The 13,253-nt window shown below is 36.4% G+C and overlaps 1 protein-coding gene across 1 annotated transcript; it reads left to right on the forward strand.

Annotated features, from left to right (window-relative positions):
- Nucleotides 1–10,186: 10,186 nt before the first annotated feature.
- LOC137814048 (putative disease resistance protein RGA3) lies at nucleotides 10,187–13,012 on the forward strand. Its single transcript, XM_068616582.2, is given in 2 exon segments — nucleotides 10,187–11,661; nucleotides 11,663–13,012. Coding segments are annotated over 2 exon segments (2,637 nt in total). The 5' UTR covers nucleotides 10,187–10,222; the 3' UTR covers nucleotides 12,861–13,012.
- Nucleotides 13,013–13,253: the final 241 nt, after the last annotated feature.

Raw genomic sequence — 13,253 nt, forward strand, 5'->3', positions numbered from 1 at the left:
AATGGTCCTCGTCACTTGGCATCTTAAAAAACCCTATAAATGCACGTTGTGTTGAACCAAGTGGTGTTCAAGCTTTGAAGAATCCAAAACCCTTTGAAGGACGTTGAAGGCTAGGCTGTGCTTGCTGTTGCTGAGTTGTCTTAGATAGGATCTGGGGCAGATTGAGTTTTGTAATCCACTCTTGATTGAATCCAAAGCATAGGCATTCTCAATCTTTTTAAAAGAAAAAGTGTTTTTCAAGCTAAGTGAAAAACAACCTGTTGTTTTGTCAAAACAACCGATTGTTTTATACTCAGGTGTTTTTAGAAAAGATTGAAAACTGTTTTTCAAATGGTTGAGCTGTTAAAACCTAAACAACCGATTGATTTGAGGAAACAACCGATTGTTTGTTTTGGTACCATAACAGAAAAATGGTTTTTGTTTTGACTGAGCTTTAAATGATTTTAACTAATTACGCTCCAGTCTTTAATGCTTTGACCAATCTTTAAATACAATGAATAGTTTGTTAAGATTTGGTAACAAACATCATCTTTGAATATCTTCAGAAAAACAGATTTGAGTAAGAACAATTAACACAAGTTTTTGAGTTTTTCAAAGAGTTGAGATTGCTTAGAGATTGAGATTGATCAAAGTGTGTGAGATAGGATTTCTGCTTGTATTAATTTCAGATTTCCTTATGTAACAAGTGTAATCCTTGTATCTGTTGAACAAGAATCTTTGTGTGTTTGCTGAGAAGTGCTGTGTGTTCTTGAGGGGATCAAGATCAGCATTCTTAGTGTTGGTGTGTTGGCTAAGAGAAGTGTGTGTCTTGAGGGGATCAAGGTCACTTTCTTGGTTATGTTGTAAGTGATCTAGGTTTGATTGCTTAGTGGTGTTCCTCAGTGGTTTCTCAGAAGACTGGATGTAGCTCTGGGTTTAGAGTGAACCAGTATAAATCTCTGTGTGCATTTTCTCTATCCCTTAACTCTTTAAATTCAGTTTTGATATTTGTAAACTAGTATAAACAACTGATTGTTTCTGCGAAACAACCGATTGTTTCTGCGAAACAACCGATTGTTTCTGCGAAACAACCGATTGTTTTGTTGGTGTTGTGCTTTTAGCTTTGTGTTTTGAAAAAATGATTTCTTAATCAAGATATTCTCGAAGTAATTTCATTCAAGGCTTAAAAGTTTTCGAAATCCCTCTTTAAATCATTCACCCCCCTCTAGTTTAAAGCCATATATTCTAACAATTGGTATCAGAGCTTGGTTCTTGAAAGCTATTCAAGTTGATCCAAAAAAAAAATTTATGGCTGGAAAACAATCTTTTGAGGAAGGTGCTTCAATCTACAAACCACCTTTATTCTGTGGATTGAATTACAAGTATTGGGAAGCCAGAATGAAAATCTTTGTGGAATCTATTGATCAAGGAATTTGGGATTCAATTGAGAATAGTCCTTACATTCCAAAGTTTAAAAAGAATGGTTCTTTCATTGCAAAACCTTTGTCTCAATGGACCAATGATGAATGTAAAATGGCCAAGCTTGATTGTACTACTGAAAACATAATAGCTTCTGCACTAGATACTAATGAGTTTTTCAGGATATCAAAATGCAAAACTGCTAAAGAGATGTGGGACACACTCAAGGCTGCTCATGGAAACAATGAACCAAAGGAGGCAAGGTTAAAGAGTCAAGCAAGAAGGAAAAGAAGGAAAAACAAGAAAAGCCTCAACATCTGCTTCATGGCCAGAAAGGAGGATGACTCAAGTAGTGTAAGTTCATCTAACTCCTCAAACTCTGAAAATTATGGTCAATTACTTCTAGCTTTTCAAGAAATACATGAAGAAGCCAACCGATTGGCCCTCTTGAACAATCGGTTAAAAGAAAAGAATAGCTGGCTTGAAAACAGAGTAAAATCACTGGAAGAGAAATTAGAAAATTCAAAAACAGATTTTGAAAACCTTGAAATCATTTACAAAAACTCCTCTTGCAAGTGTAATACTCTTTTTTGTGAAAATTGCGAAAATCTTGAAAATAAGGTTCACTATCTTGTTAAAACTGTGGATAAGCTTTCTAAAGGTCAATCCAACTTTGAGAGTGTCTTGGCATCTCAAAACTGTGTTTTTGGAAAAGCTGGATTGGGTTTTAACCCACAAAATAAACAAGATAGATTTTCAAAATCATTTTCGAAAATGCCAGAAAAACAACCGATTGGACCATCGAAACAACCGATTGTTACATGCTTCTATTGCATGAAAAGAGGTCATTCTGTGAGGTTCTGTAAAATTAGAAAATCTGTTGTTCCTAGAGACTTTAAGAAGTGGATTCCTAAGTGCAATAAAGATTCAATTGATGAATATAAACAAAATGGACCCATATTCATAAGGGGACCAAATCTTTGTACTTGAAAATCTTCTTTGTAGGAAATCTTGGAGGAGAGCAAGCAACAATGGTACTTGGACAGTGGATGTTCCAAACACATGACAGGGGACAAAACAATGTTCCTGAGCATCTCCTTTAAGCAAGAAGGGCATGTCACCTATGGGGACAACAATAAAGGAAGGATTCTTGGGAGAGGATCCATAGGAGACAAAGACATCTTGGTCATCCATGATGTGCTCTATGTAGAAGGTCTAAAGCACAATCTGTTGAGCATTAACCAACTATGTGACAAGGGATATCAAGTGATGTTCAAGCCAAACACATGTGAAATTTATCTACCCAACACCAAAGAGGTAATGTTGGTAGGTAAGAGAGTCAATAATGTGTATCTTCTAGATATCTCTTCACCATGTTCAATTGGATGTCTTCTATCCAAGCAAGATGAATCTTGGCTTTGGCATAAAAGAATTGCTCATATTCACATGAATCACTTGAACAAGATAATTTTAAGGGATCTTGTGATTGGGCTACCAAAGCTCAAGTTTGAGAGGGATCACATTTGTGAAGCGTGCCAAAAAGGGAAACAAGTGAAAAGTTCTTTTAAAATAAAAAATGTTGTTTCTTCTTTAAAACCCCTTGAACTTCTTCACATGGATCTCTTTGGACCCTCAAGAACTATGAGTCTTGGTGGAAATTATTATGCTCTTGTTATTGTTGATGACTTTTCTAGGTTCACTTGGACTCTTTTCTTGGAATCAAAGAGTGATTCCTTTTCTGCATTCAAGAAGCTAGCAAGAAGGTTACAAAATACAAAGAACTGCAACATAGGCTCTATTAGAAGTGATTATGGAGGAGAATTCCAAAATGAGAAGTTCAACAAGTTCTGTGAGAAGATGGGGATTCTGCACAACTTCTTTGCTCCAAGAACTCCACAGCAAAATGGTGTGGTAGAAAGGAAGAACAGGTCTCTTGAAGAGCTAGCAAGGACAATGCTTAGTGAATCATCTCTTCCTAAGTACTTTTGGGCGGATGCAGTGAGCACGTCTTGTTATGTGATGAATAGAGTGCTTATTAGGCCCATTCTGAAGAAGACTCCATACGAACTATTCAATGGGAGGAAGCCTAACATCAATCATCTTAGAGTTTTTGGGTGCAATTGTTTCGTTCTCAACAATGGAAAGGAAAACTTGGGGAAGTTTGATGAGAAAGCGGATCTTGGCATCTTCATAGGGTATTCTCTCACAAGTCATGCATATAAAATCTACAATAAGAGGTTGATGACTGTAGAAGAATCAGTTCACGTTGTCTTTGATGAGGTAGATCACAGAAACATCCAAATCCCGAAGACTAGAGCTGAAGAGGATGAACAAAGCATCAGTTTGGAGAAGCTGGAAATCTGTACAGAAAAACAACCGGTTGATTCGCAAAAACAACCGATTAAAATTTTGCAACAGAGTGAGCTGCCCAAAGAATGGAGGATTCCTAGAGATCTGTCAGTGGAAAACATCATAGGGCAGATAAAGGAAGGTGTCTCCACACGTAGCTTCATCTCAAACTTCTGCAGGCACACAACTTTCATCTCACAAATTGAACCAAAGTCAATTGATGAAGCTCTCAAGGATGAGAAGTGGGTTGAAGCTATGCATGAAGAATTGAATCAGTTTGCAAGGAATGAGGTATGGTTTCTTGTCCCTAGAATAGATGAGATGAACATTATAGGTTCGAAGTGGGTATTCAGAAACAAGTTGGATGAAGATGGTGTGATCATAAGAAACAAAGCAAGGCTAGTTGCCAAAGGCTACAATCAAGAGGAGGGCATAGATTATGGTGAAACCTTTGCCCCTGTTGCTAGGTTGGAGGCTATGAGGTTGCTGCTGCCTTTTGCTTGTATGAGTGGTTTCAAACTCTACCAAATGGATGTCAAGAGTGCCTTCTTAAATGGCTACATCAATGAGGAAGTGTATGTGGATCAACCACCGGGCTTTGAAGATCATCAACATCCCAACCATGTCTTCAAGTTGAAGAAAGCTTTGTATGGACTGAAGCAAGCTCCAAGGCAGTGGTATGAGAGACTTAGAAACTTTCTGCTATCACATGGTTATGAAAGGGGAATGGTAGACAAGATTCTCTTCATCAAAAAGTCAAATTCAGAAATAATTCTTGTACAAATCTATGTTGATGACATCATCTTCGGTGCTACACAAGATAGGTTGTGTGAAGAATTTGTGGTTGCAATGAAAGGTGAGTTTGAAATGTCTATGATGGTAGAATTGTCTTTCTTTCTTGGATTGCAGGTTAAGCAAACAAAGGATGAGATTTTCTATGTCAATCAAAGTATTGCAAGGAGATTCTCAAGAAATTTGAAATGGAAAGCTGCAAAGAAGCAAGCACTCCAATGCCATCAAACTGCTATATGGATGCTGATTCTGCTGGAAAGAGTGTAGATCAAACCAAATACAGAGGATTGATTGGTTTTTTGCTATATCTAACAGCAAGTAGGCCGGACATCATGTTCGCGGTGTGTCTTTGTGCAAGATATCAAGCAAATCCTAAAGAATCACACTTCAAAGCTGCAAAAAGAATTCTGAAATATCTAAAAGGAACGTCAACTGTTGGGTTAAGGTATCCTTCTCACTCTCCAATTCACTTAATTGGTTATTCAGATTCTGACTTTGCAGGTTGCAAGCTAGATAGGAAGAGCACAAGTGGCACTTGCCACCTTCTTGGCTCAAGGCTAATCTCATGGAATAGCAAAAAGCAAGCATGTGTTGCTCTCTCTACTGCTGAGGCTGAGTATATAGTTGTTGGAAGCTACTATGCACAGATTCTATGGCTCAAACAACAACTTGTAGACTTTGGATTAAAGATCAGCAAAGTCCCTTTGATGTGTGATAACACAAGTGCCATCAATCTTACCAAAAATCAGATTCAACACTCAAGGACCAAACATATTGAGATAAGACATCATTTCATCAGGGATCATGTAAACAATGGGAATTGTGAAGTGAAGTTTGTGGAGACCAAACTGCAACTAGCTGACATCTTCACAAAACCACTACCAAAAGAGAGGTTTTTCTTCCTAAGAAATGAATTAGGTATCCTTGATCTTAATAATCTCTCTTAAATCTGTTTTGTTTCTGTTAAAGTCTATTTGTGAAGAAAAATAGGGGGAGAATTAATTGGTCTTGTGTATCCTTATCTGAAATTGTTTAATTCTGTTAAAATCTCTGATATAAAACTGTTTTCTGCTGCTGCTGATAAAAACAACCGATTGTTTCGAGTAAACAACCGATTGTTTATCAGGTTTTATGTTTTAAATGTGTGAAAAACTAACCTGCTGTTGTAAGAAACATTGGATGGTAGATATGCTATTTTTTGTAGGTACTACTTCAGATTCAATCAAGTCAAACACAAGCACCAGGGATTTGTCTTCATCAAATAGGAGGAGATTGTTGAACCAAGTGGTGTTCAAGCTTTGAAGAATCCAAAACCCTTTGAAGAATGTTGAAGGCTAGGCTGTGCTTGCTGTTGCTGAGTTGTCTTAGATAGGATCTGGGGTAGATTGAGTTTTGTAATCCACTCTTGATTGAATCTAAAGCATAGGCATTCTCAATCTTTTTAAAAGAAAAAAGTGTTTTTCAAGCTAAGTGAAAAACAACTTATTGTTTTGTCGAAACAACTGATTGTTTTATACTTAGGTGTTTTTAGAAAAGATTGAAAACTGTTTTTCAAATGGTTGAGCTATTAAAACTAAAACAACCGATTGATTCGAGGAAACAACCGATTGTTTGTTTTGGTACCATAACAAAAAAATGGTTTTTTGTTTTGACTGAGCTTTAAATGATTTTAACTGATTACGCTCCAGTCTTTAATGCTTTGACCAATCTTTAAATACAATGAATAGTTTGTTAAGATTTGGTAACAAACATCATCTTTGAATATCATCAGAAAAACAGATTTGAGTAAGAACAATTAACACAAGTTTTTGAGTTTTTCAAAGAGTTGAGATTACTTAGAGATTGAGATTGATCAAAGTGTGTGAGATAGGATTTCTGCTTGTATTGATTTCAAATTTGCTTCTGTAACAAGTGTAATCCTTGTATCTGTTGAACAAGAATCTTTGTGTGTTTGCTTAGAAGTGTTGTGTGTTCTTGAGGGGATCAAGATCAGCATTCTTAGTGTTGGTGTGTTGGCTAAGAGAAGTGTGTGTCTTGAGGGGATCAATGTCACTTTCTTGGTTGTGTTGTAAGTGATCTAGGTTTGTTTGCTTAGTGGTGTTCCTCAGTGGTTTCTGAGAAGACTGGATGTAGCTCTGGGTTTAGAGTGAACCAGTATAAATCTCTGTGTGCATTTTCTCTATCCCTTAACTCTTTAAATTCAGTTTTGATATTTGTAAACTGGTATAAACAACCGATTGTTTCTGCAAAACAACTGATTGTTTCTACGAAACAACCGATTGTTTTGCTGGTACTGTGCTTTTAGCTTTGTGTTTTGAAAAACTAATTTCTTAATCAAGATATTCTCGAAGTAATTTCATTCAAGGCTTAAAAGTTTTCGAAATCCCTCTTTAAATCATTCCCCCCCCCCTTTAGTTTAAAGCCAAATATTCTAACACGTTGCGTCACACGTTTAGTCGCCGCCGCACGTTACATCAGCCCTCGAGAAACCCAACTCTCACCACAAGTCTCGGAAAGCTCAACCGTCACACTACTCTTTAAGACTCTTTGGATTAATCATCCTCAAGCCTGGGGGCAAGTGTACCGGTGAGAGCCGGACGAATGATTACATGTATCGGTCCCCATCACTAGGTCGACCGACATCTAAAATCTAGTTACGCTTAAGTAGAGTTAGTGAAGGTAATTCACAATTAGAAACTAGGTAATGTAGCCCTTAGCGCGGTCCAACTCCCTAATTTGTCCCAATAAGGAAGGCCCACTAAGGTAATATAAATAGCACATATATTCCAAGAATCAGGTATGTCATTATCTACAGTACTCTAAAACCTGAGTGTCCAATACTTTTGCTGACTTGAGCGTCAGAGTGTCTTCTGCATGTACCATCCGAGCCCGTGCTATGAGAAGACCAAGAGATGTGACGAGTAGAGAGGAAGAAGGAGCTTGCAAGGAAGAAGGTTGAAGCGTAGGACAACCAACCGATAGAGGAGTGATCTCAATAGTTCTATGGGTCTCAACCCCCATCCGAGAACACTTTATTTTAGATGGTTTGAACAAAACTGGTTAGACAAATTAAATCTAAATGTCATAAAAATCGATGAAAAATAATATGGAGAACTTTGAACAACAAAGTTGCTGTAAATGTAAAATCCCAGCTTTAGAAGAAATAAAATTCCCAAATATTGAAAACAAGGAGGTAATAACTGTTGGGTCTATTAGTGTCTAAGTTCAAGAGGGGAGGGGTGAATTGAGCTTATAAAATTTTCGCAAGAACACACAATTTTTCAGTATTCCAGAGGCAAAAAGAACAGATTGTTTTTACATGAAACAGATTGATTCTTCAGAGTAGTCTTGGCACAATTTGAATTTGTTCAATGTAAAATTGTGATCAACAGAGAATTATAACAAAATCAGATCAGTTTAATATTGTGAGGATGAATGATACAATTATGCTTAGAAATCAAGCAAAATTACTCAACACAAGATTTTGAGAGGAATGATCCTTTCTCAGGTTTTAATGAATGGACAGTTTGTTCACAAATCACTTAAACCATTATATACAGCAGCCTTGTTTATGATCAGAGAACTTTAACAAATAAGGAAGAACAGTTTTCACTTAAACCCAGAATTAACAGATTCAATTTCAAAAGAACAGATTTAGTTCTTGACATAATTAAACAAAAAACCAGAAATGAGTGCAGGGATGAGAAGACAAGGCACACAAGTTTTTATACTGGTTCACTCATACAGAGCTACATCTAGTCTCACCTTACCCCAAGGTGGAATTCACTAAAACCAGTACCAATCACTTACAAACACAGCAGTTCTTGAACACTACAAGAACAACATACACAATGCTGAAAAAAACCCTATTTCAGCACACCTTGCACTCCAAGAAACCCTATCAAGGAGTGACTAACACTTACACCTTTACAAAACAGAATAAAGGAAAGATTACACCTGAAAAGAAGATGCAAGAACTCAAAACCAGTAGTTCAATTTGCTGCAGAACTGCACCAGCACCTTCACCAAGATCAAAGGTTTCCTAGAACAAGCACACTTGAAAATCTCTTTGGAAAACCTTTCAAAAATCTTTCAATCCTTCTTCTCACATGGAAAGTGTTTGATCTCTGTCAAAAACGTAATTGCTCAGCACTAATTCATGTGAGAGAGACTTTTCTTTATATAGAAAACAGTTTCTAACTTCTTTTCAAAAAACAATTGAAAAGCAGTTATGAAAACAACAGATTCATTTTTGAACTTAACAGATTTATTTTATGAAAACTGCCAACTCAGCTAACTGAAATAACTGTCTGAGTTGTACCTTTGGTGCCCTAACTAACTTGTGAAAAACCTTTCAACTGATCAAAGGGCAAACCGATTCTTTCACAGTGAAACAGATTAAATGAAGACAAGTAGGCCAGCTCAGCTTTAACTGAAATAACGAACTAAGCTTTGTCTGTGGTCTCTAACAAAACTTTTAGTAAAGCCTTTTAACAGAGAAGAAATAAACAGATTCTTTCTCCATAAAACAGATTTATTTGTGTACTGATTTAAAACTTTTAAAAACATTTTAAAAAGTTTTTCAAAACCCATTTAACCACATCATGTGCTTGATCTAGACTTGGTTAGGCATCTAGGATAGGTTATACAGCAAAAGGCAATCATACACACTTACAAGCCTAATTACAAATGAATCTAAAAACCTATTACAATCTTCAAAGCACTCAAGCCATTTTCTTCATCAAACACACATCAAGTCTTGGTAGGGAAGAAGCTTCCTCCAGCTTCAACAATAACTTCCCCTTTTTAAATGCTTAGAGAAAAATGAGAAATAGATACATAAGACATTCAAAATATTTGAATATTCATAGTCAACTTCATTATCACAATCAATTATACCAAGTAGCAATAACTACAAATAACAATGAATCAAATGTAGGAAACAAAAGTAAAAGTTTAGAAAAATCGCTAATAAAACCGTTTCAATTCTCCAAACAAGAATTAAAAGATCTGAAAATAGGAAGATATGCTAATACAACATTGGAAGAAATTAAAAAAAAAAAAAATTTTAAATATATCAAAGGTAAACACCATACAAAAAGTTGAAGAAATCCTAAATCAAAATATTATAAACCCAATCATTTTCCAACTAGTAGAAACTATTATAAACAACCAACCCTATTGGACATTCAATTTGAAGAATGGGTGTTAGAACATCCCTCCACCTTTGATGGAAATGGCGTTACAGAATGGAATATTGATGGAATAACAGAACATCAAATTCGAAGAAAAATCTATAAAATAACTATGGTTGCATCACTCTAAAAAAGACTATTAAATTAATAATTGCTGGATTTAAAATGGATAGTATATTAAAAAAGGAGAGTCACCAACTTATTTTAAAACTCTCTTAATCTATTTAACGTTTTAATTAAAACATTAAAAAATAAACCTTGTAAAAGATATGAAATACTTCAGACTTAAATTCAATCCGTTGACTTAACCCCAAAAGATAAACAACTAAAAGTAACATTTAACCTTAAACAGTGAAAATTGACTAAGAGACTTGAGCTCTGTTTGTTGACTTGTAATAAGGCTATACGGGTATAATTGACATGTGGAAGGCCAAACCCCACAAACACAAACTTGTATAACAACTACTTTGTGCTCTTTCACCAAGAACATGGCCGAATATTTTGTCTTCGGAATTGCTGAATCACTGCTAGGGAAGCTTGCATCTAATCTTTATGAAGAAGTTTCTCGAGCCTTTGATCTGTATGAGGATGTGCAAGGTCTGAGAGACACCTTGTTAATTGTAAAAGGCATGCTGTTGGATGCTGAGGAGAAGAAGGAGAAGAACCATGGGTTGCGTGAATGGCTCAGGCAGATTCAAAATGTCTGCCTAGATGCGGAAGATGTGTTGGATGGATTTGAGAACCAAAGCCTGAGAAAACAAGTTCTCAAAGCTTCAGGCAGCACCAGGATGAAGGTAGACCACTTCTTTTCTTCATCTAATTCTCTTGTTTTCCGTTTTAGGATGGTTAGGCAAATAAAAAATGTTAGGCGTAGATTGGATAAGATAGCAGCAGATGGGAGCATGTTTGGTCTTGAGAAGATTGATATTGATCACAGCCGTCTGCAAAGGAGAGAAATGACTTATTCTCATGTTGATGCTTCAAGGGTTATAGGAAGGGAGAAGAATAGGGAAGAAATTATGAAGCTTTTGATGCAACCTCACCTTCATGGTGATGGTTATGGAGATCAAAGTGTTTGTGTTATTCCCATAGTAGGTATTGGAGGGTTGGGGAAGACCACACTAGCAAAGTTGGTGTTCAATGATAAGAGAATGGATGATCTTTTCCCGTTGAAGATGTGGGTGTGTATTTCTGATGACTTTGACATAAGACAGATAATTGTTAAAATCATCAACTCTGCTTCTGATCCAACCATTTCTGCTGTTCCTCAAGAAAGCATTAACAATTTAGATATTGAGCAGTTACAAAGTCGTCTTAGACATAAACTTTCTTACCAGAAGTATCTACTAGTCTTGGATGATGTATGGAATGAGGATCGTTCAAAATGGATAGAGTTGAAAGATTTAATTAAAGTTGGTGCAATTGGAAGCAAAATCATAGTGACAACACGGAGTCACTCAATTGCTTCCATGATGGGCACTGTTCCCTCGTATGTTTTAGAAGGTCTTTCTGCGGAGAATTGCTTATCTCTGTTTCTCAAATGGGCATTTAGGGAAGGTGAAGAAAAAGAACACCCAAATCTAGTGGAAATTGGAAAAGAAATAGTGAAAAAGTGCGGAGGGGTGCCACTAGCACTAAAAACATCAGGAAGTTCCCTGTTCTCAGTGCTTGATTTAGAAAGATGGGAAAATATGAGAGACCATGAGCTATGGAACCTAAAACAACAGAAAGATGACATTTTACCTTCCCTAAAGTTGAGCTATGATCAAATGCCATCCTATTTGAGGCACTGTTTTGCTTTCTTTTCTCTTTATCCTAAAGATTTTGGCTTTACCAGTGCTGAAATGGCTAACTTTTGGGTCACACTTGGATTACTTCGATCACCATTTGGAAATCAGAAGATAGAGAATGTTGGAAAACTATATATATGAGTTATATTCAAGATCATTTCTGGAGGACTTTGAGGACTTCGGCACAATGTACTATTTTAAACTACATGATTTGGTACATGATCTTTCGCTGTATGTTGCGAAAGAGGAGTTTCTAATGGTGAACTCCCACACTCACAAAATAGCTGAGCAAATAAGGCATATATCAGTTGTTGAAAATGACTCACTAAGCCATACTTTGTTCCCCAAGTTCAGAGGTGTGAGAACTATAATATTTCCCGTTGATGGAGTGGGTGTTGGCAGTGAATATCTTTTGGAAACATGGATAAAAAGATACAAATACTTACGTCATTTAGATTTAAGTGATTCCTTTTTTGAGACACTTCCTAATTCAATTGCTAAATTGGAGCATCTGCGACCTCTCAGTCTTGATAATAATTGTAGCATAAAAAGACTTCCTAATTCTTTTTGCAAACTCCAAAACTTACAAATGTTGTCTTTAAGAAGATGCTTGGGCCTTGAAACATTGCCTAAACGATTAGGGATGTTAATCAGCCTCCGAAAATTGTATATAACCACAAAACAGTGTATTTTGTCAGAGGATGAATTTGCAAGCTTGAACAGTCTTCATTCTTTGATTTTTGAATACTGTGACAATTTGAAGTTTTTGTTCCGAGGAGCACAGGCACAACTCCCATCCCTTGAAGTTTTGATGATTCAATCATGTGCGAACCTAGAGTCCTTACCTCTTCATCTTCTCCCTAAACTTGAGGTTCTGATTGTAACAAGGTGCGTGATGCTAAACCTGTCCTTCAACAGCGAAAGACCAATCCAAAGATTGATGATGAAATATTTGCATATTGAGGAATCTGCACGGCAACAGACATTGCCTCAATGGATTCAAGGAGCCTCCAACACTTTGAGAACATTGTCAATTTCAAATTGTCATTGTCTTGAGATGCTTCCTGAGTGGCTTAACACAATGACTCATCTTAAGATGCTCCGTATTGTTAACTGTCCTCAGTTGTTGCATCTCCCAAGTGACATGCATCGTCTACGAGCTCTTGAAGATTTGATCATAGATGGTTGCCCTGAATTGGGTCGAAAATGTGAACCAGAGTCTGGTGAGTACTGGTCCTTTATCTCTCACATCAAATGTGTTTCCATTGGAGAAACAAAGAAAAGGAAACTCCTTTTTCAAATGCTTTCACGACTGCGCTTGAACTGCACTAAGTAAAATTGAAATGATGCACACCATGGGAGCTGCAATTTAAATTCTGATCATGTATGAAATCATCTAACATTAATATTATTTTGTGGCCATCTTAACATATCTTCACACTTTATAGCTGGTATCTTGAATATTTCAATAGTCAATTTGAGATAAAAGATATGGGTTAATTGGATTTTTTGTTCTGCATGTCTGCCTATAACATAATCTGCTCTGCTTCTGTTCTGTTAACTTCATGTTCTTCTCAAACCACACAAAAAACAAGAGTTCTATCTTTGAACTACATATAATGGATTTGTATTCCATGCATATATGTCATTAATTTGTTCAGAATCCATCCATTTTAGATCTGCTGTGTGATTTGCATAAGTTATAACAGGATCATGGTTAGCACTATTT

This window comes from Phaseolus vulgaris, chromosome 1, assembly GCF_051622355.1.
Source record: "Phaseolus vulgaris cultivar YP4 chromosome 1, ASM5162235v1, whole genome shotgun sequence".
NCBI classification, from domain to species: Eukaryota; Viridiplantae; Streptophyta; class Magnoliopsida; order Fabales; family Fabaceae; genus Phaseolus; species Phaseolus vulgaris.